Source organism: Pseudopodoces humilis, chromosome 11, assembly GCF_049639895.1.
Source record: "Pseudopodoces humilis isolate 2021_Gansu_Grassland_sample_001 chromosome 11, ASM4963989v1, whole genome shotgun sequence".
Lineage (NCBI taxonomy): Eukaryota > Metazoa > Chordata > Aves > Passeriformes > Paridae > Pseudopodoces > Pseudopodoces humilis.
Genome location: NC_142210.1, coordinates 4,616,855 through 4,644,737, shown reverse-complemented (window position 1 = coordinate 4,644,737; position 27,883 = coordinate 4,616,855). Strand labels below are relative to the sequence as shown.

General features: G+C 53.1%; 1 protein-coding gene across 3 annotated transcripts; it reads left to right on the top strand.

Annotated features, from left to right (window-relative positions):
• Positions 1-5,718: 5,718 nt before the first annotated feature.
• Positions 5,719-27,883, top strand: IGF2BP2 (insulin like growth factor 2 mRNA binding protein 2). Of its 3 annotated transcripts, XM_005529520.3 has the most exons (18): positions 5,719-6,023; positions 6,510-6,570; positions 15,833-15,881; positions 16,214-16,265; positions 16,783-16,846; positions 18,165-18,237; positions 18,370-18,437; positions 21,917-22,051; positions 22,201-22,323; positions 22,697-22,832; positions 23,006-23,134; positions 23,885-23,908; positions 24,457-24,525; positions 24,803-24,919; positions 25,151-25,225; positions 25,435-25,566; positions 25,834-25,947; positions 26,382-27,883. In XM_005529520.3, exons 1-18 carry the CDS (start codon positions 5,834-5,836, stop codon positions 26,475-26,477), a joined length of 1,707 nt encoding a protein of 568 aa, XP_005529577.3. In that variant the 5' UTR covers positions 5,719-5,833; the 3' UTR covers positions 26,478-27,883. The 3 variants fall into 3 exon arrangements, with proteins under 3 accessions (XP_005529577.3, XP_014113810.2, XP_087917033.1); XM_014258335.2 differs by having other exon boundaries at positions 18,165-18,437; positions 23,888-23,908; XM_088060907.1 differs by having other exon boundaries at positions 18,165-18,437.

The following is a 27,883-nucleotide window of genomic DNA, read 5'->3' as shown; positions in this document are numbered from 1 at the left end:
TTTCTTTCCTACTTATTTTTCCCAAGAAAACAAAAGCGTGGAGGTAGTCCCAGGGCAAGTGCCATCTATTCCTTCCAGGAGAAACCAGTCTTTTGGTGTGCCACAAGTAAATTGCACCTGAGGTGCTTCTCAAGTCCATTTCTCTCTTGTGAAATCGGCACTGAATCCCTCATTTGAGTGTTCAGCTGTTGCTTCTTGTGTTTAAAAGATTTTAGGCCAACACTTGACTGTTTATCTGTCATACTACATAATGAATTTGCACTTTGATCTGTGAGCCAGTTATTTTTTAATCTTGTGTTGGAGGAGCTTTCCACATTGGTTTGTGGTGAGAATGTGTGGTTTTGTGGAAATAATGGAAATTTCTAGACTCAAAACTGATGATTTCTATGAATGTAGGGAACAAAGTTTGAGGAATGGTCTGCTGTGGTGCAAAGGAAGGGACTGAGGGAGAAGGCCCTACCTGCTTCAGCTGCCTGGAGAGGAGATGGCCAACAGCAGTACACCAGGTGTCTTAGGTATTTGCAAATTATCCAGGTATTTGTTAAAATTTCCCTGTTTTTATTGTCCAGAATGGACAATGGCAGTAATTATTTTAAATTGTTTGAGCAGTACCAGCCCATTCAGGGCTGAGTGGGCACATTTTTTGGTGACAAATTTTTTGGAATGTGTCATATGGCTCCTGTGCTGAGTGTGTCCCAAATCCCTGTGCCAGGTCTGTGCTTGGTATGAGCATTGCAAGGCTCATATTCCATGCATCATGGAATAACTCAGTTTGGAAAAACCCTCTAAGATGGACTCCAGCCATTCCGCAACACTCAAAGGTGACCACTTGTCCATGTCCCCAAGAGCCACATCCACAGGGCTTTCAGATCCCTGCAGGGATGGGGACTGTACCACCTTCACCAGCTCCTGCTGCCTGCCCACCCTTTCCATGAAGAAATCCCTCCTGATGTCAAACCTGAACCTCCCCTGGCACAGCCTGAGGCTGTTCCCTCTCCTCCTGTCCCTGTTCCCTGGGAGCAGAGCCCGACTCCCCTGGCTGTCTCCTCCTGTCGGGGAGTTGTGCAGAGCCAGAAGGTCCCACCTGAGCCTCCTTTTCTCCAGGCTGAGCCCCTTTCCCAGCTCCCTCAGCCTCTCCTGGTGCTCCAGCCCCTTCCCCAGCTCTGTTCACTTCTCTGGTGCTGGTAAGGCTCAGACACAGATGTCAATTCCACCAAGAGAGCCCGAGTGAATGCATGTTGTCTGTGAGTGGCAGCTTGCTGGGGTGCACCCCACAATCCACGTTAAAGCCATCCCTGGGGTCTGGGGAGGCAGCTGCTGTGGGGAGAGCCCAGCACTTGCTGCTGCTGAATCATTCAAGGGCTCTCAGTCCAGGAAGGGGCCCGGTGCTCCCAGGGTGTAGCACTGCCCCGTGGCACGGCTGTGGGATGTGGAGTGCTGGAACCCACAGCTGCCTGGCCTGGTGTCCTGCAGCAGTGAGGCAGGAATTACCCATGGCAGGAGGAGGAAGCCTACCCTGACCCCCAGCATGGATCCCACCAGGGCAGCAAGGAATCCTGTGCCAGAGCAGCATCTGCTGGCTGGATGTGACAGGCTGTGCCCTTTTCTGACCTGCTTTCCCGTCAACACAGGACAAATAAAAACCTTGGAAGCATGTGGAGGGCAAAAAGGAAACCAGGAGCTGTTTGTATGGCTGTCCTCTCCCCACACATGCAGGTGGAATTTCCTCTGGGGCAGTTTGAGTCTCCCTGCACAGGAGATGCTCCTGTCCCTTTGGCATCTCCTGACTTTGCCTGGGCATGAGCGGGGCCTGGAGGGATTGTGGAGCTCGAGTGAGCTGTGCAGTGTCAAGGCAGTTGTGGGTTCAGTACATTCAGGCACCTCTTGCACGAGTAGTGCAGTAGCTCTCTGCTCCTCTTGGAATTCCAGGAGCTCCTAAAAATCCTGGTTTTCCTTGCAACTCCTTTATTGGGGTTCAAACGATTTATTTTGCAGTTCACTCCAGCTCCAGTAGATTGATCACACACAAAGCAGGTGTTCCCATCCCGATGGAGCTGCTCTGCAGCTGGGAGAAGCTGATCCTTTTGTTTTCCTGCTTGGGTAGGAAGTGTGCAACTCCACAGGACCCTCCTTGGTGCCTGTCTCTGCCACCTGCCTTTCCTCTGCACTACTGTTCCCACAGATCTGTACCTTTGACATCACCTTGGGAAAGCCAGCAAAACTTAGTTGGGAAGGAGCTACTGGGCCATATCCACCATTCCCATCATTAATGTCTCGTGGTCGACCCCAGTGCAGGTGTAATTAGCACAGACACTAATTTTGTTACCCAGCCATGTCAGTGCCTCCACCTCAGCATTCCTGACTGTTACAGACTTGGAAACTTCTGGAATCCAGTGAGTAGTGGGTAGATTTTCACTCGTGTCCCAGCAAAGGGTGAGCAAAACAATTGAAAAGCATGGAAGCATTTTTCCAGCCAAATTGTGAATTATTTTCTCAGCTCTGCTCTTCCTGAGGGATAATCCCACCTCCCAAGATGGGCTGCTTCCACGCCAATCCTTGATGCTCTTCCCTCACTGCCGTAGCATCTGTGCCATTCTCTGACTGGGAGGTTTCTAAAAGCCAAAAACCACATTTCAGATGGTTCATCACCTCTGTATGAGGGAAATCTGGGATCGGCCCAGCCTGGAGCTGCCTCGTGGTTTGCTCAGAGTGGTGAGGGGCAGGTGGGAGCTGCTCTGGCAGCACATCCTGATCCCACTGTGCTGCATCGTGGCACAGAGTCACCTCTGCCACCAGACTGGGAGAACAAACCAAGTCCTTCCATGAGGGAAATGGGTTCTTTTTTAGGACAGGGTTTACTCGGGGCTTTGTTTGGGCACTGCCTCGCCTGTGCAGTCTCTGCAGCCAGAGGTGTCCCCATGGAGCAATGAGGAGCTGCATTCCCACCTTGTTCCCAGTCCTAACAGTGAAGGGGTGGGATGAAGCTCTCCTGAGATTCTCTGCATGATGAATAGTGGAAAATATCCTTGAGGATTCAGGGAAAACTTGCAGGTCAGAGAGGTGAGGCAGGTTCCTCCTGGGCCAGGTCACTGGGCTTTTCCTGCTGGATTACTGCAGCCTCCTGGGGTAACTTCTGTAGCCCTGCTGGCTCCCTCACCCCACTGTCTTTCCTCTGTCCTGTTCCAAACACCCTCTGGGGACATGGGATCCAAGGAGAGATCCCAACACAGCCTGCTTCGTTAGCAGGAGCCCAACCAGTGCCCTGAGTGCAAATCCCAGTAAGACCGGTCTGCCAGAACAGGGTGATGAAACCTCGTGGATCCCAACCTGCCTTCTCCGAGACAGGCTTTCCAAAGGCTTGGGATAAAATGGAGTTGTGGACCAGACTGTTTATCCTGAGCTTTGAGGAGACTCTGGAATGACCCCAGGCTGGCCTCAACATGGATTTGGTAGTCCCAGATGTTTGCCCAATCTCCTCCCAAAACCTCCAGCTGAGGAACAGCATCTCCTCTTCTTCCCATCGACCAAACACTGTTTTTTTTCCTAGTTTGTCCTGTTTTTTCAAGGCAGCCCTTCAGACACAGCAGGTTATCTTGTCGTTTTCCAGACTAAACAAACCCTCCTTCAACCTCTCATGGCCTTTTGCTCATTTTATCAGTCTTGCTGCCGCATTCCAAACTCATTCCATGCCGGCATCTCTTTCCAGGGAGAAATGATCTTGTTTGCAAGGCTGCCCTTGGGAGATGCTTTCCCTTTCCTGCTGGATCCTGCACCGCTTTTAGGACCTTTTTTCCATCTAGTTGCTGCCTCTCCAGCTGTTTTGTACCACTGCTCTGAAATCTTCCTCCCCAAAGCACAGACTTCCCTTGAGCATCACATGTGGACCACGACAGATCCACCAAAACTGGGAAACAGTTACCAGCTCCATAGGATTGGGAAATCACCTGCAGAAGTTTGTTGAGCTCTTTCTGCAAAGCCAAAAATCAGGGGCAGGAGGGATGAGCTCATGCAGGTAACTGCAGGAGACTCCTCTGCTGCATCCAGCTCGGGCAGAAGGCTGTTTTGAGTAGTAAATGAGTTTTATTAATGCCAAAACCTTATGTTTCTCCCACTCCTTCCCAGTGGCAGCGGCCTCACACAATGAACCAGCAGCTTCTGCCCCATTCCCATTGATAGCTCATCCCTGAGGGGGCAGGAATGACCTGAAAAAGGGAAAGGGTAAGATCTTTGAAAAGGACTTTATCAACCAATTTCAGCCTAAAATCACCCCAAAAATGTGCTGGGGATGCAGGAGCCACGAGCACCGGTGACAAATGACAGCCAGGCAGGAGCCACACTGAAAGCAAAGCCAGAGAAATTGGAGAAGGATTCTTCTGGCTTTGCATCATCGCAGCCCAACCACATCTATTTTTGCTGTAGGCATGGCATCGAGCACCCGTCACCGCTATTCCTACTCCATCCATCTCTGTATGCCAGGGAAGACTGGCAATGGGATGGAGCAGCAGGGGGAGCGGTGGTTTGTGTCCTTAATTGCCTTAAAATCTGGGGAATTCAGAATACTGCCCTTCACCCACCCAGCGCAGGAAGGGATGCCTGGCCCTGGACACAACGCTTTGTTCCAAGAGCACAAAGCCACTTGTCACCCACCCAGACAGGATTATTCTGCACCTTATTTCCGTCTCCAATCATGTCTTCGATGTGCTTCTACAAGGATTAGGCTTTTATTCTCAAAAGGGGAGAAAAATGTCACTTTGCCTGCAGGCAGGTGGTGATACCAACTCCTGGTGACCTGAGGACACCGTTCAGCAGAGCCCCAGAGGCTGCAGGAGCCACCTACCAACAGGCAGAGAACGTGCACAGCTCGTGGCTGGAGTGTCTGGCACCAGTTTGGCATCTCCTGGAGCCTTCCCGATGATGGGATCACAGGCAGTGATGGCTGGTTGGATCTGGGCTGGGAAGAGTTCATACATTCTTATTTTCCGAGAGAACCATTGTAAAAAAATTATTGTTAATATTATTTATCATGCTTGTTTATTTGTTTTAACTGTATTAAGTAATTATGTAGATAAATAAATAGATATAAACATGTATTTCTTATTTATTTTCTTGGGTTCCTGAGCAAAATGGTTTTCCTCTCCCTGAAGGAACTCCTGAAGGGTTGGGGGTGCTGGGCTGTGGTGGATTCTGGGGCAGAGTTTGGGGGTGCTGGGGTCGTGGTAATGGGATTGGGGGTGATGGAGTCAGGGGTGATGGGTGCAGTGGGTTCCAGGGCAGAGTCGGGTTTGGGGGTGCTGGGCTGTGGTGGTTTCCAGGGCAAAGGGGTTGGAATGGTGGGGGGCAGTAGGTTCAGGACAGAGGGAGGGGTTTGGGGTGATGGGGTACGGTGGGGTGCAAGGGCAGAGGTCTCGGAGGTGATGACAGAGTGTGGGGGGTTAGGGGGAATGGGATTCCATGGGTTCCAGGGCAGAAGGATGGGGATGCTGGGTGCGGGAGGTTCCAGGACGGAGGGATCGGGATCGGGGTGCCGGATGCAGGGGGGTCCCGGACGGGAGGGATCGAGGTGCTGGGATGCGGTGGGGTCCAGAAGGGTGGGGGGGTACAGGGCCGGATCCCCCCGGCCCATCCCGTCCCCGCGGGGGTCTGGCTGCTCCACCTGCCCCCCCGCTGGGCGGCCCCGGGGCCGGGCCGGGCCGGGCTCCGCCCGCCGCTGTCGGAGGCTCCGCCGGGCCGGGGCCGGTGGCGCAGAGCGGGACCCTCCCGAGCCCGCGTCCGTCCCGCTCCCGGGAGGGGAGGAGCCGGGGGGGCTCCCGGGGAGGAGCCCGGGGGGCTCCCGATGAGGCGCCGGAGGATGAACCAGCTGTACATCGGCAACCTCAGCCCCGCCGCCACCGCCCAGGACCTCCGGCAGCTCTTCGGGGAGCGGCAGCTGCCTCTGCCCGGCCAGGTCCTCCTCAAGTCCGGCTACGCCTTCGTGGACTACCCGGACCAAAACTGGGCCATCCGGGCCATCGAGACCCTCTCGGGTGAGCGACCCCCCCCCGCCCCCCCCGCGCCCCCCGCATCCCCCCCGCGACCCCCTCATCACCCTCCCCGCCGCCCCCTCCCCGGGCATCTCCCGGTTCCCCCTCTTCCCTCCCTCCTTTCCCTCCTTCCCTCCCTCCTCCCGCCCCGGCTCTTCCCGACCTCGCCTCTATTTTTCGCTGATTTTTTTCTCCGATTTTATTGGGAGCCCCCGGGGCGCGGCGCCCCCCGCCCCGCCGCCCCGCCGCCCCCCGCGGCTCCCCGGGGACCCGATTACGAGGTGCCCAACCCCAACTCCCCGGGGGCGCCGAGCGGGGGGGATCGGGGGGCCGGGGGGGGCGGGGGACGCGGGGACAGCCCGGTGGGGCCGGGAGGGTGGGATGCGGTGGGATCCGATGGGGTGGGATGGGGAGGGGGACGGGATTTGGTGGGGGGATGCCGCCCTGCCCCATCCCGGGGGGATGCTGAGCGCCCCGCTGTCTCCGCAGGGAAAGTGGAGCTGCACGGCAAAGTGATGGAAGTGGATTATTCCGTGCCCAAAAAGCTCAGGTAACCCCGCGCCATCACCCCCGGACTCCCCCCGATCCGTGTGGCCATCCCAGCAGGACGGGGGGCGCTCCTGGAGCCGGGATGCGGGGGATGGGGGGGCGGCGGAGCCCCGTCGGTTTTACTTTCGCTCCCGAGCGCGGCGCGGGGGGGAAGGAGCTGCCGGCCCACGGCCGCGTTCCCACGGGTGGGCACCCCCGTGATGCCCCCCCGCTCCACGCTCCCCACCGCTCCCGGCGAAAACAGCCGCCTATTTAGCAGGAAAACACGAGAAAACCCCTTTCCTCCCGCTCTCCGCGGCGCGGACGGAGGTTTTCCCAGCAGCGGAGCCACCCGCACCTTTAGGGATATTATTTTTAGTCACTAATTAATCAGTTTTCCCTCTCCAAACACCTCACCCTCCCTTTATCCTGCCGGAGAACCCCCAAACCCGAAGCGTTTTGTATTTAAGGCATCGCGGCGAGCGCGCCCTCTCATTTCCATTAGGTGCCCGAGGCCGGGCTGATGGACACACGCGTTCCACAGGGAAAACAAACCCCGGCACCCAGTGGCGCAGCCTCATCCCGGGGTTTATTCCCTCCCCCCGTTATGTGTCGGGATAAAAGGGAACAAAAAAGACCCCCATCGGCTGCTCCGGGCGAGTAATTTGGTGGCTCTTGGCGCGGAGGCTTGGCCTGGGCTGGGAGGTGGGATACGGATTTGGTCCGGGATTGCTGCCGGGGTATTAATTTGGAAATGACGGGGGGGTTGGAAATGCTGTTGTGTAATTGAGGCTTACGGGGGGGGAATGGCTCGTGCCCGGCATCACGTGTGCCGGAGTGGGATTTCGTCTTCGGCAGGGATCACACGCTCCCTTACCTTCAAAAAAAAAACCATCCGAACGAGCCCACCCAGAAATGCCCAGGTGGGATTCTTCTAAACTAAACCTCACGTTGGGCTGCTGGTGGCTTTGGAAGAGGGATGGAGCCAGAAATTAAGAGTTTGGGGCGATAGTATGGAGCCAGGGCTCGACCTTTACCGTGAAGCAGGGGATGTAAACAAGGAATTCATCTTTAAGTTCTCCGTCAGGGCTGGGGTGCGCCTGCTCTTCCTCCCAAGTTTTAAAATTAGAAAAAAAGCCATTTAAGCAGCCCAGAAATAAATACTGATTTATTATACATCGCTCTGTGTTCAGCTGGCTCGAAGTTTTCTATTCCCAAATTTCTTCCGATTATCGAGATCTAATTTAAGCCGGTATCTTCTTTTGCCCAGCTCAAAAAAAATCTACCTTGCTTCATATTAATATCCCCAGTTTGGGGGGGCTGTGCCTTGTCTCGGTCGATTATAGATTTTATTTTTGTAATGTGATTTTTGGCAGGGGACGGAACCTCACGTGGTCGTGTTTATTTCCCCCCCCCTCCCTTTAAATTTGTAGAAAATCCAATTTTTATGGTCGCGGCTGAGTCCCGGAGAGACACTGCGATTTCAGGGAGTGAAACAGTGAAAACCCCGCTGTTGCTGAGATGAATTTGGGGTTATTCGGCTTGGAGAACCTGAGCTGGGTTGGCTCTCATCCCTTGGCATTCCTGCGTCACGGGGATGTGAGGAGGTGCCGGTGCCCGGAGCTTCCCTCCGTGCCCGACTACACCTGGAATGCTTAATTTTTATATTAAAATCGAATCCAGATCTATGCTATCAATCTATTTGTGTCCATATAAATAGGTTTGGATAAGGAAGTGGCTGGAAAACCCCTGGGACATTTGGCCACGTGAAGTAGGGAAGGGAATTCCTCGAGGGGAGGTGCTGGCAGAGGGGTTGTTTCTGTTTCTCCGAAGGCAGAAATTAAATGTGACAGTGGTGGGAAGGAGCCTGAATCCTGCCCAGTCCATCAATTCACCTCCCACAAATATAAAATCAGCCCTTCTGCTGCTTTCCCAATGATCTGGGATATTGTAGGAAATATCCAACACTTATCCAACAAATCACAATTGTTTTTTTCCCTTGTAAATGTTTGTTTGTGCCTTGGGGAATTAAAGGAAAAAAAAAAATCACTTTATATTTTTATCAACATTTTCAATTTTTAAGTTCTTTTTAAATTGATTTTAAACTCAGCAGGAGCAGGGAATACTTTTATTTGCTTGAAGCATTCCCACTCCAAGAGTATTTTGTTTTTGTGGCCATGGGGGAAGAAGCAGCAGCATCTTCCCCCTTAAGGATTGGTTGTGTATTCCTAAAATCTTTAAAAAATCATGTTAATGGAAAAGAAAGAAAAGAAAGAACATACAAAGGTATATAAAGAAAGAGCATTTTAAAAAAATTAAAATGTGAAAAATAGGAAGCAAAACTCAGCTAGCCCAGTGCTGACCTTTATACAAGAACTGAATTAAAAATGAGGAGTTTAAAAAAGTAGCAGAGCTCCAGTTATTGTCCCCAGACCAGTCAAATTTTGGGGGGTTTTGGTTGTGGAGGTGCCTTTTAATTTCTGCTTCTGCCATAATTTTCAGAAATGAGAAAGGAAAGCCCAAGGGAGGTGTGAAGAGCAGTGAGGGGAGCCTGGAGATCACTGTAATATTAAATGATTATATAGAAATACCTCATTGCGTCAAACTCGGGTGCTTTTGCCCCAGATAAAGGTGGCTGGAGGGGGAGTGGTGCCGGTGCCTGCCCGAGTGGCTTTGCTGAGGGTGTTTTTATGGCACTTTCTCCTGTTTCAAAAGGAATTACCCGTAAATAATTCTCTTTTGAGCATCAATTCCCTTCTCATTTCTGCGTGGTTTTGCTTTATTGATTATTTACTCATTTCCCTCTGGTTTTCAACCCAGAAATTCTGATGATGTTAATGCTTGGGATAAACATCCAGGCCCTTTGTTCTTCCTCTGGACACCCCACCTTTGCTTTCCTTATCAATAATTGCTTGTCATTAGTGAGCTGCTTAATTAGCAGAGAGGAATTCCCGTTGCTTTGGCAGGAAAAGCTCCTGGAACTTCCCCATGTGTGTCTGGAAATGCACACGGGGAGCAGAAAAATCAGTCCTAGTCCTGTATCCTAAACCAGATATATTTTAAAACTTAGAGTATGTCACATATTGATACAAATTAATAATGTATGGTGGTGTGTTTAAAGTATTTGGTATCTTTTATGGAGATATAAATAAAACATATTACATGTATAAAGACACTGTATAAAAGGTACTTATATATTTTTTATATGTATTTAAAAAATACTTATAATATATATTTTTCTGTGAGATATATGGACTAGATGAGTTCTAAAGTTCCAACCCAAACTATTCTATGATTCTATATTTATGTGTGTTTATATGAAACATTTATGTGAATATATCAAACAACATAAAATACACAAAATATTCCTGTATAATATATAAAATTTTATAAGACATATTTATATAGAAAAAGAGACTTTATGTATATATATTTATATATAGACATACATTTGAAGTTGCTAGGGCAATATTGGTCACATCCAGGATGGTAAAACCCCCTCCTGCTGCCCACTGGATGTGTGCCCAGTTTTCCATAGGTCTGGGATGCTGCTCCCAATGGAGCTGGCCAGGATCCCCTTGGAGCTGATCTTTTCCCAGACTCCAGTGCTGGCTCTGGAGAGGGGTGTCACCAGTTTTATTTTATTTTATTTTATTTTATTTTATTTTATTTTATTTTATTTTATTTTATTTTATTTTATTTTATTTTATTTATTTTATTTTATTTTATTTTATTTTATTTTATTTTATTTTTTATTTTATTTTATTTTATTTTATTTTATTTGTTTTTAATTTTATTTATTTTTTATTTTATTTCTGTTTGCAGGTGTGGGAGGACTGGGAGTTGGTGGTGTTTGAGTTTTGGTTTTCTTTAGATTCCTTTCCACATGGGTCTTTGCTTCCATGAATTTTTTGTCCCTTCTTTCCCCCCATTTATTTTCTCGTTTCCTTTCCCTGCTTTCTTTTTCCCCTTTCTTTTTCCTCTCATTCCTCCCCCCTTCTTTTCCACCTCTTTCTTTCTTCCTTCTTTTCCTCCATTCTTTTCTTCCCATTTCTTCCTCCCCTCTTCTTTCCCCTATCCCCCCTTTTTCTTTCCTCCCCATTATTTTCCCCTTTTTTCCTTCTTCTCTGCTTTTCTTTTTGCCCTTTCTTTCCCTCCTCCGTTTCCCCTTTCTTTTCCCTTCCCTTCCCCCTTTTTCCCTCACCTTCTTTTCCCCCTTCTTTTCCCCCTTATTTCTTTTTTCCCCTTTCTTCTCCCCCCTTTTTCTCCCTCTTCTTTTCCCCTTTCATTTTTCTTCTCCCTCTTGTTTCCCCCCTTTTTTCACCTCTCTTCTTTCCCACTCTTCCCCCTTCTTTTTTCCTCCCTCCCCCTTTTCCCCCACCTTCCTTTCCTTCCTTTTCCCCCTTATCTTTTATCCCCTTTTTCCTTTCCCTTTTTTTCTTTTCCTCTTCTTTCCCCCTTCTTTCTGTCCCTCCCATTTATCTATTTTCCTGTCTTTTTTTTTTTCCCCTCCTTTTTCCTACCTTCTTCTTTCCCCCCCCCATTCCCTCTTTTGTTTTCCCCCTCAATCTGGGCGGTGACAGATGGGCTGCGATTCCCATCCATCCCTATTGTTGATCCAGGCTGGAGCTGCTCCCCAGCCCCGGCAGGACCAGCCCGGGGCTTTTCCAACCGGGGATTTTAATTCCTTAAGAGCGTCAGGGCAAAGCCCCCGGGCCGGGAGGGGGAACTGGAGCAGCTCCACGCTCCTTGCAACTGCTGGAAACTGGGGCAGCTCTTTAATGCTGCTGCCCCTCCGCTGGATCCGCTGCTGGGTGGGCTTGGCTGGCAGCAAAACTCCTCCAGGACAGCCCCGGCAGACCCAGAAAATAAATGTAATAATGAACGATCCCAAATCCAGCAGCCACTTCCTTCCCTGCCCGGTCAGGGGGCTGTGGCTGGCTCAGGCTGCGAGCTGCTGGGTCTGGAAAATTCAGCTGGGACAGAGTTTGGTCCCTGCCTGATGATGGGAATCATTTTTTTTCTAGATGTTTTCTTGCCTGGGACAAACATTTCATGAGGCAGGCAGAGCCCCCACCGGTTTTTCAGCATGTTTTCCCTTTGCTTTCTTTCTCCAGTTCTCTTGAAATCTGATTTTTATGGGAAACAGGGAGTGGCAGAGGATGTTTTCTCTGCCCTCAGCGCTGATCTGAGGTGGAAGGTGATAAAATCCCTTTAAGCTTTATTATAGTAAGATATTACAAAGTGTGAGTAGGAAAAAAAAATCTGTGCTTTTTAGGGCAGAGAGTGGTGAAGCCATGCCTTGTATTCCACTATATTAATTATATGCCATTATATATTATTTCTCTATATTATTGTATGATATTACTATATAGTATTACATTACTGTATTATTTTATTGTTGTATTATTTTTGCTGAGGTTTTATTATTATATTAGAGTTTATATTTAAGCCAGCTTGTTTCTAGTTCCCAAATTCTTCTGGGAGACAAAGCCCCTCTGGAGCTTCACCTTGACTAAGGGATGGGTGGGTTTTCCATGGGGCCAACAGGGAAAATCCAGGAAGGGCTGGTGGATGTTGGGCAGGGAGCTGGTGTCTCATTCTCACTTCACAACTTCATTTTTATTCTTGTCCTTCTGTGTCCCTGGATTTCGAGGGGCTTGTTACCCACTATTTCCCTGGAAGTTACAGGAGGGCAGGAAGCCATGCTGGAAAATGTGGGGGATGTGCCAAAACCCCCTCGATCTTCCTCATTCTGGGGAATAAACCCCAAGTTTTAAGGCTTTTCTGTTTTACTGCATGATTTCAGCAAGTGCAGGTAGCAGGCACATGGCAGTGGTGATGCTGGCAGGGCGTGGATGGCTGGGGGTTTTCCATCCCCTTTCCCTGCAGGATTGTGATGCCAGCCCCATGATTCTGCTCTAATGGATGCATGAAACAGCACACAGCTCCATCCTGGATTATTTCATGAGCCCACTTCACCTCCTCACTCACTGCTTCATCCTCCCTGTGCTGCTGGCAGCTCCCGGTACCCAAACCCTGCTCTGGGATGGAGGAGATGCTTCCTCCTTGAGCTGCTGGTGAGCAGGACTAGTTTGGGATCAGTTTAGAAGGGAAAAAAACAAGTGATCCTGGTGTCCTTCAGCCCTTGAAGCTGCTGAGGCAGCAGTATGGGTGTGTGCAGGTAGGGAAGAACCAGAGGGATGCAGCTTTCCAGGTTATCCGAGGGCACTCGCTACAGCAGGGCCAGTTGCATCACACACAGTTGAGTGTTTTTCCCCTAGCTGGTTATTATGAGTTATTTCATTCTTCAAATCCCCACCAGTCTGCTGCAAAACAGGGTGGGTGAAATGTGGCCATCAGGAGCTCCTGTGCCAGTGTTCTGTGCGTGCCCTGGAGTCAGTCTCTGGGGTTTGGGAGAGTGGTGAAAATGTAACTAAAATAAAAACAAAAATCAAAAGAAAGGGGGTTTCTGCCACAAAGTCCTGGGAGTGGTGTTGGAGAATAACAGCCCATGCCCCAGCTCTGGGAATAACTCATCCATCTGTCATGGCTCCAGATGTACATCCATGGCTCCATCAGTGATGGCTGTGTGTGGTCCAGCACTGCTTCAACCAGGTGTGGAGTTACAAGAGCTATCAGCACACCCAGTAGGAATAATAACTTTATCTTAAATGCTGAGGGGTGATGAGCTGCTGGGAATCCTGCCCATGGGAGCTGAAGCCTGAGTGCCTTTGGGTGTCTTTAGATGCTCTGCACTGGTTTGGATGGATGTTGGGAGTGGGGATATGCTGTCGTGTCCCGTTGGGAGCTGGGGTTATGTGGCAGCTTGCTGTGATCCTTCTGTTTGGGTGTTCTGGGAGGTGGGCCAGGAGGGGTGAGGCAGCACCTAGGGAGACCAGGACTGCTTTGGCATCTCCCCTGGCATCTCTCTTGGCAGAGGAGTAGGGAAATTACGGCCCTGGAGCAATTAAATTCTAGGCTGAGCTTTTCCAGGAGTGGCGAAGGGAGCGTGTCCAGCTCCTGTGCTGGTTTCTCTTGGATGTGCCCCTTCCAAGTGCCCTGTGTTCCCCGGGCTCCTGGGCTTTGGTGCCAGGTGGGCTGAGCCAAATGAACCCCAAATGGAGAGTGGCTCCTCTGTGGTCCAGCCTGGGGCATCCCGATGGCTCCCACACAGAGAGGAGGGTGGCTGTGGTGATGTTTTGGCTTGGAGCTGAGCAGTGGCATTTGGGATGAAGGTACCACCCCCCTTGGTTTGGGTCTGGGAGGTGGTGGGAGTGACTGGGCAGCGTGTCCGGCTCTCTCCGATGGTTTGAGACTCGCTGGGATTTGTTCAGACACTCTGGGCTCGCAGTGTGGCACCCATCATCTCAGGAGTGACATGTGTCACTTGGAGCGGGCAGGAGCAGTCTCCCAGGAGCTGAGTATCTGGGCAGGACCTGGGCATCTTAAAATAGACCCTCTGGGAAATGCTGCTGGGTTTTAACAAATAAAACAGATCCCATTTTCTGGAGTGGTCCCCGTGGGATATTTATACTGCGAGCAGTGTCAGCCATGGACGGGTGACAAAGGCAGGAGAAGGGTTTGAGCTGTTGGTGAACAGAGCAGGATCATCATTGCCAGGGTCTGCCTTGGGCCAGGCCTTCCTTCCTGCCTCCTTCCTGCTGTGGGTGGGCATGGCTGGGGGTGGGATAGGACAAATCCTGCTCCTTCCCTCACAGGGATTCTGGGATTCCCAGCTGTGACATCCCCAGTGGCAGCTGGGGACAGGAGCCTTTTCCTGAGCACACCTGCTCAGCTGGATGCCAGCACAGGGTTTATTGTCCCACTGACTGTGGCTGAGCAGCCCCAGGAGATACCAGGCTCTCCAGTGGTTCCACCTGCTTGTCCATGGTCCTTCTCATGCCATGAGCTGTGGGGTTTGTCTTGCCCTGAGAGCTCGCATGTCAAAAAACATCCTTTTCCCTGCCTTTTCCTTGCTGGCCCCGGTGTCTGGCCCCAAGCTGCTCAAGGAACATTTTAGCTGCCAAAGCTGCTGTCAGGGGCTCAGGGTTTGTCTGTGCAATGAGTTGTGAGAGCAGGGACCAGGGCTGGAAGGTCTTGTTTCCCAGTGGCTGAAGATTCCTGGTGGGATCAGGTTGTCCTCCTTGTCCTGCAGGATTTGGCCCAAAGTCCCTGGGTGTTGGTGGCCATCAGCTGGGGCTGCTTCTGTGTTCCCATGGAACTCCCAGGTTGGTGGGACCTGTCCTTCCAAGCGTCCTCCTTGAACTCATCCCAGGGAAAAGGAAAACTTAACAAAATCAGCTTCCAGCTTCTGCTCAGCTCCTGAAACTTGGCTCTGTGTGTGGGCATGGGGTGGCTTGGTCAGGAAAGCCATCCCTGGTGTTGGCAGGGGTGGTCCAGCTGTGCTCTGCTGAGGGCATTGCTGCTTGAGCAGGTGAGAACATGGGACAGTGCTGTGGTCAGAGCTGACTGGTTCCAGGCAGGATTGGGAATGCTGATCTGGGTGGCTCGTGAATGAGCTCATGGCTTGGCTGGATCCTCCTGTGAGAGCTCCCAAGCACATCTCACACTCAGGCTGGGGAGATGTTGAGGGGCTCTTACCCTTGGGAAGCCTTGGCAATGCTTCCTGTGCAGCCACAGCCAGGTTGCCAATGAAGCCATGGTTGGCTTGGGAATGCAACCACAGTTTGGGAATGCAACCATAACAAGGGTGGGAATGGAACCACAGCCAGGCTGGGAATGAGCCATATTGTCATGTGAGTTTGGAAGTGCCACTGGACAAGGTTGGACGTGTTGGCCATCTTCAAGCTCAGGCCTCTGAGGATATTTATTTGGGTTTCCCCAAGGAAAGCAGCCCCATGTTGTTGGGAAGTGGTGGTCCTCAGCTGGATGTACTTTTGGAGAGCTCCCCTCAGGTATAGTAGGGCTGGCCATGACAGGGCTGGGGCTGCTGTTCCCACCCAGCCATCCAGCCCAGAGCAGCGTGGGCAGGGCTGTCCATGCATCCCTGTACGGTCACAGCTCTGCAGAGGCTCCTTTCAGGAGGTTTCCTTGGAAACCTGACAGCCAGTATGAGGAGGGAGCATTCCAGAGAGAGCGTCAGCCCCGGGATGACCAGGGCAAAGCTGGGAGAAATGGCTTTTCCTGGGGATGAGCTGCCCTGGCTTGGGGAAGTGGGATGCTTTGGAAAGCTGTCAACAACAGCTGTCTGATTCCCAGAGAGGCTTTTCCCTCTGCTGTGAGGTGCCTACAGACCCTAACCCAGGGCTTTGTCTTTGCAGGAGCAGGAAGATCCAGATCCGAAACATCCCCCCCCACCTACAGTGGGAGGTAAGAAGTGGCTGATCCCAAAAACATCCCGTTCATCTCCTTTTCCAGCAGCGTGAGCTGTGCTGCTGGAGCACGTGGTCTGCACGTGGGCCACCCTTTAACTTCCCAGTGACCACAGGAGGGAGCATGAACTGGGCTCCAGCTCCTGCCTGCTTCTGGGTAGCAGAGCTGTGGGCCAGCTTTGAGCACTGGGTCAGCTTTGGGATGATGGGATGCAGGTGGGTGGAGGGACTAGAGCAGCTGGGTGGTGCTGGAGGGTGTTTGTGGCTGGAGTGGGCTCTTGCCCTGTCTGCCTGGGGGCTCACATGCCCGGTTTGCTGCTCTGTCCCCAGGTGCTGGATGGCCTCTTAGCTCAGTACGGCACGGTGGAGAACGTAGAGCAAGGTGAGATGGTCCAGCACGGTCCTCATCCCTGCAAAATTCCCGGCACTGCTCCCCAGTTCCACCCAGGCTGCAGGAAGCCCACTGGGATGAAGCCTAGTTGGATAACCAGACCAGCAGCACTGGTCTGAAATGGGTTTTGGACACAAACCTTGCTGGTGAAGGTGGGGCCTCCTGTCCAGTGGTGGGATGATGTGGACCATCCATCCACCATCCCCAGGAATGCTCCTGGTCCCTGAAAAATTGAAAAAAACTATTACCCCTGCAAGCAAAAAATGAGCTGAGTGCAGCTTGGGATTCACTGGTGGGTTGGGGATATCCAGCCTTGCATTCTGCTTGGATCCACCCTTGGATCCATCCCAGTCCTTGAGCTGAGGGGAAACACAGCGGTGCCCGGGCGTGCCGTGGGACAGGCACCTCCCTCCCCCCGTCCCAGCTGTATCCCCCTCTGGAGAATGCCGAGAGCAGCAGGACACCTCTCCCATCCCCGCTCCAACCCTGCTTCTCTTGCTCCCTGCAGTGAACACAGACACAGAAACTGCCGTTGTCAACGTGACTTACGCGACGAAGGAGGAGGCAAAAGTGTGAGTGGGGTTTGTTTCGGTTTTCCCATAATTTCACGCCATGCCAGCTTTCCCAAGGAATCCCAGGCACCTTCCAGGCTTCTCTAAGCTGCCCCACCACAGGGCTGTCTTCTGCCTTCTCCCCTGGCATGGGAGATGAGGTAGTACAAATTAGGGGTTATTTCAGATGTGGAAACATGGTTCCAAGCAAAATGTTTTCTTCCAGTCTTGTACAGACTTCAGCCCTGTGTTGGAGACCAGTGAGCTTATTATTGTTAGTGGCCAGGGTATTTTTTATATGATCAAGAGCAGATCCCAGGCCACAAAGAGATTTTGTGAGTCCATTTGTGGATGGATGTTCCACCAGTTTCCCATCTGAGCTGACCCCTCATGGTGCTGGATAAGTGAGGACAGAGATGGGGACAGTGATTTGCTGGTCCAGGAGGGCAGAGGAGAATCCTTCTTGTGCCTCCAGCCTCGGCTGGATGTGTTGTGGATCGCAGATAAACATGACATGAGTGTCTTAGAATCATGGAGTCCCTTGATCTGGAAGGGACCCACAATGAGTCCAAATCCTGGTACTGCACAGGACAGCCCCAAAAATCCCACCATGGTCTCGGGAGGTGTGGCAGCAAAGGAAGACAAAGAGTTTCCCCAACATAGCAATGCTTAATGCTTTGGGATAAGAGGCTTTTTTGGACTTAGGAAAGGGAAAGTGAAGCTGCAGAAGTCCTCAGAAGATGTGGAATTCAGGCCTGGCAAGGAGCTGCTTGTGATTTGTCAGTAGCTGAAGTGGGATTGTGGTAGGAGCAGGGAAGCCAAGCATGGCAGATGCCAGCCTGGCCAAATGTCACTGCTGAGGAGGGGCTTGGGGGATGAAGAGTCCAGGTGCTGCCAGCCAGCCTCATCCAGCTGGGAAGGGAGTTGGGGTTCCCAGCAGAGGGGCCACCACATGCTGCATCCTTCTGTCTGGCTCAGAGCCACTCTGCCACCTTTTCCATGTCCAAGAAGCCTGTGAGACCATTCCCATGCTGTGTGGTAGCTTCTGGCAGGACTTGCCCAGGTGAAGGCTGCCATCCCACCTCTGCTGGGGGGAAAAGTCATGTGCCAGCTTTGGCATGACCCATGTGGAAGGGGATGATGTCCCACCAGGTCACAGGGACTTGCTCTTCGTGGGAAAAGTGTGGGGCTCTGGCTTCCTGTGGCCACTTTACCCAGACTGGGCAGGGAGGAAGATGAAAGTTGGGAAAGTCCCATGTTCTACATGTGGAGGAGATGCTGGAGTGGAGCCCATCCCCGGGGAGCCCCTCACCACCTCCTGCATCTCCCTGCCTTGCAGAGCAATAGAGAAGCTGAGCGACCACCAGTTTGAGAACTATTCCTTCAAGATTTCCTACATCCCGGATGAAGAGGTGAGCTCCCCTCCGCCCCCGCAGCGATCCCGCCGTGGGGGCCACTCTTCCAGGGAGCGGGGCTCCTCCCCGGGGGGCTCCTCGCAGCCCAAACAGCTCGATTTCCCACTGCGGATGCTGGTGCCCACGCAGTTTGTTGGTGCGATCATAGGAAAGGAGGGCTTGACCATAAAGAACCTTACTAAGCAAACCCAGTCCAAGTAAGTACTTCCAATGGTTTTGTTTCCTTCCCTAGGGTGCTGTAGGTCCCAGCTCGGGCTCTCCCTGCACTGGGGGCTTTGGAGTGCCAGCCACTGCTGATTTCTTGGGGTGCAGCCTTCAGGGGCTGGTGGCAGAGCTCAGGTCCTGAACCATTCCTGCTGGCCAGGGTGGTCTGGGTGCTGCAAGAGGGGGATGCACACTGGAAAAGGCCTGGAATGAGTTCCTAAAGCCTCATGAGAACAGCTGGGGATGAGGCTTTAGGGAGAAATGGCAAGTTTGGGGATAAAATCCTAAGGGTGAATCCTCAGTGCAGTGGTCTTTGTTCTTGGGATTTGCTCATCTTGCAGCATCCTGTATGGGCTAGAGCCAATGAAGGGAAAGGGACACTGTGGGAGCACTGCCACGAGAAGGATGGGCTTTTGTAACTATTTGAAGCCTTTTTTAGCTATTAACATGCTTATTTTTGAACTAAAAAAGGAAAAAAAAACCAAAAGTGGGGTTGTCTTGCCAAAGTTTTCCATGTTTCCCTTGTTACTGTTCTCCTGATCTCACCGCTCATTCTCTGCATGGTTTTCCTGCATGGTTTGTTTCTGCCCAGGTGTGTTTGTGTTTAACTCAAAGCTGTCTTCTCCTGTGCTCATCATCCTGAACCTGGTGATCCCATGGGACGTAGGACTCCTGTCCCAGAGCATCCTACTTCTCAGAGGAGTTTTTAGAGGCAAATCTTTGGTAGTAGTGTGGATGTAGGTAGAAAGACGAGCCAAACCCCGGCAGTGGGTTGGCAGGAAGAGGTTTGTACGGAAAGGGGGCAGAGGAGTAGGGAGAGGAGCTCTTGGAGCCCGGCTCGCCCCAGGGCGTGGCCACCTGGTAGCCCTGAGCAGATCCTGGTAGGCTGCAAGCTCTTCTCCAGGTGAGTCCTGGTGGGATGAGCAGCAGGTGTAGCTGTGCCCTCGCCACCCAAGAATGGAATTTGTCCTTTCCAAGCCCTGAGCCTAGCAAGGAAGGTGGGAAAGTGCCACTTTCTCCCAACCATGAAACCAAATGCTGTTGCTTGGAGCAGTTTCTGCCACTGAATTGTCCCTGCTTGTGGAGTGGCTCCCTGTGCCTGCCCTGAAGACTGGTGCCATGGAGTCACAGGAGCCCCTGTCCTTCACTTTGGGTGTCATCCCACATTCTGTCCCTGCCCAGGCCACCCTCATCCACTGGTGTGATGATCTGAGGGTGACATCCTGTTGCCTGACCCCTGCTCCTCCCCAGAGCGACGTTGAGTTCTGGATTCCTCTGGTCACGTTGGATTTCACCCCTGGTTCCACACACAGAGATCCCAAAGATGCTTGTGAACCCCAGGAGGCAAAAGTGTCCCCAGGCTGAGCCATCTTTTTCCATGAAGAAACCCAGAGCAAGAGCCCATCGCACCAGGAGATTTTCCACAGCCCTTGGAACTCCATGAGGAGAGGATCGAGAGGATCCCAGCAGCCATGGGACTGGGATAACCCTACAGGCACACTCTATTGTCCACCTGGAGAGGGCTGTCCCTCATGGCAACCACTCCCTGAAGCATTCCCAGCTCCCCATAAGGTCTCTTGGAGGCTTTTCCTGCTGCACTGTAGGCAAACCCTGTCCCCAGCCCTGGACATCCCTCCCTGCAGCACCTGGTGATGAGGTGAAGCTATTGAAGGTCCCCTTCTCCATCCTCCTGTTGGAATGGAGCAGTTCAGCAGTGGCACTGGGATGTGCTGGGAGCTCCAGAGCTCTCCCTCTCCAGCTGTCTGGGGTGGGATGTGCCTGAAAGCAGTTGCCCCTTCCTGGAATCCCTTCTTCTCTCTGGCAAGTGAGCTCGTGCCCACACATCCCAACGTGGGATGGGTTGGTCAGCCAGGAACCTGGCTTGTGCCCCTTTCTAAGGCTCCTCCAAGGTCCTCATCGCCTCGGTGCCTCCATTCAGCTCTTCTGTGGCACTCGGTCCCTCTCTGGTGCGAAGGCTCAGCTGTGTCCTCATCTCCTCAGCTGCTCGTGGGTCCAAGGAGCTGCGTAGCTCCCATCCATGGTGTTTGTTGGGATTCCTCATTGATTCCCTCTACCTTGGGAGCATCAGCCTGGTCTGTCATCACCTCATGTGGCCGCCATGACGTGTTCACCCTGTCCCCAGTGAAGGGGTGGCAGCAAGTGTCCCTGTACCTGCTGGGAATGGATCCTCCAGGCCAAGCTGAGGGAGCTCCATGGCTGGGAGCACCAACTGAAGCCATGGGAGATCTGGAGAGATGGAGCCTACGAAGGGAATCACACCATGTTAATTCCCTATTCAGTGCTTGGATGGAACCACTGCGGGGTTCCCTTTGGAGCGGGTGGGGTTGGCCCTGCCCTTCTCTCACCCAGCTGCTCCCCTTCCACTGTCCGTGCTCCTGAGCTCCTGGAAGAGTTGACCTGTGCAAACCCACCTGGATCCCGCAGCATCCCAGTGTGGCACTGTGTGGTGGCTGCCCCGCAGCCCTCGGGCTGGCACGTGCAGCAGCACCCTGGATGATCCCGTCGGGACAGGACCTCGGAGACGTGGCCGGAGGGAACGCACCGTGTCAGAGCTGAGCACTGGCAGCGTTCCGGAGCGGCTGAGCTGCCACTACCGCACCTGCTCGGAAGATCTGGCCCCGGCTGCAGCAGTGACAGGGACACCAAGGTGGTGGCCGATGGCAGGACGGCCGCACGGCATCACCCTCCGGTGGGAAGAGCGCATGGACTCGCGCGGAGAAGACGGAAAAGTTCTTCCCCCTGTTGTCCAAGGCACGTGGTTGAGGTGCGGGAGTCTCCTACCCTGCTTTCCTCTCTCCCTCTCTCTCAGGGCTTTGCCAGGTACGGTTGAGGAGCGAGCTGGAGGCCGTGCCTCCTCCCGCCATGAGCTGAGGGAAGACCAGAGGAGTAGAGCACGGTCCCTGCCGGTGCGCATGGGAGCTTTCTGGTCTCCCCTGGAAGGGCGTGAGTACCAGCGCTGTTGTTGCCGGGTGCCTCCGTGTCGTGACAGACGCTGCCCACGGGTAAGTGCTCTCTGTCCCGAAGGACGTGGTCGCTGGACAGCCTCGGGTGTTGCACAGAGAGAGGCAGAGCTTGGAAGGGCCTCTAATCCGGTCTCCTGCTCCAAGCGGGACTGGCGTCAGAGACGATAGACCAGGTTGCTCAGGGCTTTGTCCAGTTGAGGATTTGTTCTGCCCCCTCGATGCATTGGTTGGTGTTGTGATACCCCTCAGCTTCCAGAACCTCGGGTCCTACAGGCGGACGTGGCCCAAACCTGACCCAAACCACCCAAAACCAAACACTGCCTGGGCTTGCGTGAGCCAGGTGGTGGTAGATGGACCTGAACCCAGGTTCACCCCAAAGCTTGAGCAAGTGTTGAAATGAGTTTTTCTCAGCTCCTGAGCTCTCAAAAGCCTCTGTGTGACACCAGACCCATCTCAGGGGCTCCTCTCTGCTGGTTGTTTTGCCGCAGGGTTGACATCCATCGGAAGGAGAACACCGGCGCTGCCGAGAAGCCCATCACCATCCACGCCACCCCGGAGGGGTGCTCGGAAGCGTGCCGCATGATCCTGGATATCATGAAGAGGGAGGCTGATGAAACTAAATCGTGAGTGCTCCTGGCTCAGCCAAAATCGTGGTGGGAAATGGTGATGGTGGTCCTGCTCCTTTCCAACGCACCCTTAGTACCTGCGGCTGGCAATTTCTGTTTCCTGACTGGCTGGACCTTTAGATTTTATTTTTTTTAATCTATTTTAGAGCAGAAGAGATTCCTTTGAAAATCCTGGCACACAACAGCCTGGTGGGGAGGTTGATTGGCAAGGAGGGCCGCAACCTCAAGAAGATTGAGCAGGACACGGGCACAAAGATCACCATCTCCCCGTAAGTTTCTGTGACAGGACCAGGGGAAATGGCTTCCCATGGTCAGATGGCAGGGTTAGATGGGATAGTGGAAAGGAATTGTTCCCTGTGAGGGTGGTAGATTGCCCAGAGAAGCTGTGGCTGCCCCAGGATCCCTGGAAGTGTTCCAGGCCAGGTTGGACAGGGCTTGAAGCACCCTGGGATAGTGGGAGGTGGCCCTGCCCATGGCAGGGGTGGGACTGGATGTGCTTTCATGTCCCTTCCAACCCAAAGAGGGCCTGTGGCTCTCACGCTGTCTCAGGGGAAGCCCTCAGCTGTGATTTGAATTCTCCTGGGATTTGTCTTGATTTGAAGAAGGAATGTAACCATGTCTCTGGATTTTCCCGTGGGGCAGTTTGCAGGATTTGACCATCTACAACCCTGAGCGCACCATCACGGTGAAGGGCAGCACGGAGGCCTGCTCCAACGCTGAGGTGGAGATCATGAAGAAGCTGCGCGAGGCCTACGAGAATGACATGGTGGCCGTCAACGTAAGCTCAGCCCTCCCACTGTGCCTGCTCCTGCTGCGGGTGGCCTGACAAAAATTCAGAGTGGAGGTCAAGGTGTTACAGCAAGGGTTGGGCCACACCCATCACATCCACACTGTGTTGAGAAGCTCAGTACTCCACCTTTCACACCCTTCTCCGTGTCTTTCCTTTCCCAGCAACAGGCCAACCTGATCCCAGGACTGAACCTCAGTGCTTTGGGCATCTTCTCCACAGGGCTGTCCATGCTCCCGTCCACCCCAGGGGCCCGAGGGGCTGCAGCTGCCACCCCGTACCACCCCTTTGCAGTAAGTGTGAGATGTTCCTGCTGTCTGGAGTGTCCTGCTGGAGCTGTTGGGTTTGGGTGGACACTGTAGCTGTGGGATCCACCTCATGGGGAGCCCTGACTCTCAGCCATTTGGGGAGGATGCTCATGGCAGCAGCAAAGTGGAGAGGACAGAGAATGAAACTGGCAGCCCCCTGGGATGATCAGCTGCATCCCTGTGTTGTGCTGAGCTGGGTTTCCCCAGTGTTTGAGGACTGGCTGTGTCCCAAGGGCGCTGCTCTCTGTAGAGCATGGAAAAACCATGTATGAGATCTTCAGTTCTGACCCTGGGTCCACCACTGCATCGTGATGGAATGGACTGGGTTGTGCCCTGTGGGTCTAGTCTTGGTTGCCACCAGAGCCCCTTGGTGTGGCCACAGGGGCGTGCAGGGGGCGAGCAGCCCACCCTGTGCATCCTCTACCAGCAGCTTGGATCCCTGCCTTGGCACCCGAGGGGCTGTGCTTGTGGGGAGCCAGTCTCCACCCCACCTCACAGGGGAGGGTTCTCCTTGTTCTTGGGGTGCTGAAACCTGGGCAAGGATGTTCACAACCCCTGAGGTGACGGTGGGCAGGGATGGTGCAGTGCCGGGAGAACAGGATGGCCAAGGTGCTGGTGGAGAAGGTCCATTCCAGGTCACCCAGGCACTGTGGTCTGTCTCTGTTAGTCCCTAAATGATTTATTCCAAGCTGTGGGTTAATTTACCTGTGCTGTTTTCTTTCTCTGGAATGCCAGCAGCAGAGCAGCAGGAGGAGGACGGTGAGTGCCTGGGAGGATGTGGGAGGTGGGATGTGGTGGTTCTGGAGGGCTCCAGGAGGGTTGGTTGGTCACTCTCAGCCGGTGGAGGGAGGGTGCTGTGCCTGTATCACAGCCTTTGGGAGACAGCTGTGGGAATTATTTATGGGTGTGAAGGAGAGGACAGGTCTCCTGAGGAGCGGTGTTTGGTGTGGGGTCCTTCACCCCAGAGCTTTGTGTGGCCTTTTTTAAGCCCCCCTGGTGAGGCCAGAAGGGGATCTTTTTTCTGATACAAACATTAGCAAGACAAAGCCAAAAAACCAGCAGTGGGGAGGGACTGGGGTTAACTGGGAGTTCCTATCCACGTCCCAGCCTCATGCTGTGCCATAGGCACAGGATCTGGGCTGCAGCTCATTCTGGAGGGGTTTCAGGGGATGAGGGGTGGTCACTGTGTCCCTTGTGTCACTCATGGTGGTGATACTCCCTGTGTCAGATTGGGGGTGCCTGGGAAGGGGCTGGCACCTTGAGGACGTCATCAATGTCACTGATCCTCATTTTCTCTCCCACCACAGGGCTCCTCAGCCTATCTGTCGAGTCTGTACGGAGCCCCCCCAGCCAGCGCCTTCCCCCATCAACACCCTGTAAGTTTCCCTTCCCCAGAAGTGCCCTGGTACCTCCTGCCATGAGGTCTTTCCTTGGGCATCTTGTGGGAGGGCAGTCAAAAAAGCAGGGAATGTGTGCCAGGACCACAGCCTGACCCAACAGAACCCAACCCAGCCCAACCCAGCCCAACTCAGCCCAACCCAACCCAGCCCAACCTACCCCACCACCTCTTCAAGCCTGGAATGCTGGCAGTGGGAAGGAACCCCCTGATCCAGCTGTTCCCCTGACCCTCTGGCTCTTCCGTGCCCTTTCCAGCTGCCGGAGCAGGAGGTTGTGAACTTGTTCATCCCAACACAGGCAGTGGGGGCCATCATCGGGAAGAAGGGGCAGCACATCAAGCAGCTAGCACGGTTTGCTGGTGCCTCCATCAAGGTGAGCAGGAAAGAGGGCCTCAGTTTCCCCTTCCCACTGCTGAGGCCCTTGGTGAATGGTTCTGCTCCCCAGATTAGTAGAAGCCCAGTCCTGCAGTTTCCTGATCGTCACCACTGCTGGGTAGGGGGGTGTCTCTGCACGGGGGGTGTCCCTGCATGGGGGCACATCCCACACACGGGAGGTCTTGCCTGAGGAGAGTCACACTCACGCTCCTTCCCCGTCCCTCCGCAGATCGCCCCGGCAGAAGGTCCGGATGCCAGCGAGCGCATGGTGATCATCACGGGGCCACCTGAGGCTCAGTTCAAGGTGCAGTGGCCACAGGGTGGGGGCTGCCTTGGGGACATGGGTGAGAGCATCTCTTTGGTCCCCACCGTGCCAGGGGGCTTCTCAGCTCGGGACCACGTTTTTAGTGCTGCCAGACCATGGCCCATCATTGCCTGCGGGAATGAAGGGCACATCAGGCCACCTCCAGGATGCTGCCCACCACCGCTATGTCCCTTTTGTGTCCTCTCCAGGCCCAGGGGCGAATATTTGGGAAGCTGAAAGAGGAAAACTTCTTTAACCCGAAAGAAGAAGTGAAGCTCGAAGCCCACATCAAGGTGCCTTCCTTCGCCGCCGGCCGTGTCATCGGCAAAGGTGGCAAGACGGTAGGTGGGGGTGTGTGGGCTCCCACCTGCCCTGGGAATAGAGAGCTGGACATCCCCTACCTCCCATCACCTCTGTCCCAGTGCTCTGTGATATCAGTGATATCTCGGTCCCAGCCCTGTGTCCTGGGGGTGGCAAGCGTGCCAAGGGGACAGGGTGTGAGCCACGGCAGCCTGGTGCCACGTCCTGGCTCAGAGCTGGGGTGGCACCAGCAGCGGAGGATTTTGGCTCTTCCACAGCAAAACCTGGATCTTTGTCATTTGCTCCAGGTGAACGAACTGCAGAACTTAACGAGCGCAGAAGTCATTGTGCCCAGAGACCAAACTCCAGACGAGAACGAGGAGGTCATCGTCAAAATCATTGGGCATTTCTTTGCCAGTCAGGTAAGGTTTGGCCATAGCTCTCCCAAAATTCTCAGTTTAAGGGAAGCCACCAAGCACAGCATCCCCTGAGCTGCTCTGAGCAGTTTCTGTGCACCCTGGATGCACTGAATGGGTTTTTGGCTGCATTAAAATTAAGGATTGGCTCGATTCAACCAAAATCTGTGCCTTGGACACGGGATGGGAATTGTCTCCTGCATCCCACCTCAGTACATCTAACCAGGCTGTGTTCCTGGCTGCGAGGGCACGGTGACACCCCAAAATCGAGGCTCTTGAGTGATGGAAGAACAAGCCAAACCTTTGCTTTAGCACACCCTCATTTATCACAGAATCACGTGTTTGTCCCGACGTTAAAAGCTGTGGGGTTGTGATGCTGCTGTGGTGGGCGGGGGCTCAGCTCTGGTGAGACCACCCCCGTTTCTTGCCCCCCTCTCCAGACTGCCCAGCGCAAGATCAGGGAAATCGTGCAGCAGGTGAAGCAGCAGGAGCACAAACACGCTGAGGGAGCCGCGGCCTCGCAGCACAGCAAGTGAGGCTCCCGCCAGCACCGCCTGATGAATGTAACCCCCCGCCACTGCCGGAGCCCCGCAGGTTAGGGGACAAACCAAAGACCCCCGTGCCCCCCGGCTGCGCAGAACCGGGGCACGGGGGGCTCTCTCCATCCCGCAGCTTCCGCCTTACTCCATCGCCTCCCCCCGGCAGTTGGACTAACACAGGTAGAGAGAGGTGGTTTTTGTTTTGGAATTCTCCCCAAACCTGCCCATTCCACCCCGGAGGAGCTCGCCCAGCCTAGGGGGCCGTGGCGCTCGTTAATTTAGAATTAATATATCAGTAACAAAACTAACGCCGATTTTTAAGTTTTGTAAGATTTTATTTTTTAACTCACTTTTTAAATTTTTTGGGGGGAGGGGGCTGTTTGATTTTAGCAAAAGCAGGCTTTTCTAGAGGTTTAATGGCAGGAGCTGGTTCATTGGTTCTCTAATGCACCGTAGAGCAGAGCTGTAGGATCGCCAGCAGGGAAAAAAAATACTAAATAACCGTTAAAAAGCAATTTCTGAAGGGCTTTGAGAATAGCAGGGCCTGTAGGAGCCAAGAAGATTCCTCATGTTCATTGTTCCTCTCCTTCACACACCTTTTCCTCTTTGCTTTTGACTCCAAAAGCGGGATTCGCATCTGTTCTGTCTGTCCTCTCTCCATCACTGCCCAGCACTGACATCCCTGGAAAATTAAGGGCAGCACCAGCCCTGCCCGCTTTGGACTGGGATCTTTGGGGAAAGATCCCTGTTGCAGGGAGAGGAGGGGGAAATGGGTGAAAAAAAATGGATTTACAAGAGGTTGTCAGCCCAGGGCTGGAAAACCCAACCAGCAAAATTGGCTTCAAATGAAAAATAACCCAAATAACCCTCCCAACACACACACACACACAGAGAAAAACTACCTCAGGTTTTCATACCTCAGCACCTTGCGCTTGTGTTGCCCTTTTAGAGATTTTTGTATGCCTTGTAAAACTGATAGTTGGAGCATTTTTTTATTTTTGTAATAAAAAAAAAACGAGTTGGAAAAATGATCTCGACCAAGTCAGCTGCGAGGTGGAAGAAGGAAACCATTCCCCGTGTCCCAGAGCTCTTCCATAGTCTCCTGCAAACCGAGACCCAGTGGCTATTCCTTCGGAGAAAGCTTGAGAAATGGTTAAAAAGAAAAAAAAAAAAAAACAAAAAAAAAGGGAAAAATTAAAAAGCCAAACACAAAAATAAAAGGGTTTAATGAAATCCAAGTGGTGGATGGAAGTGGTGAAAGCCGATAGGCAAGAGCAGGGGTGGGAGCAGAGGTGCCGGTGCCAGCACCGCTCCTGTGGGCTGCGAATCCGTGTTTTCCTCTACTGCAAAGTGTTCTGTGAAAACCAACCGACAAAAAAGAGAAATATATCCAGCTAACCAGA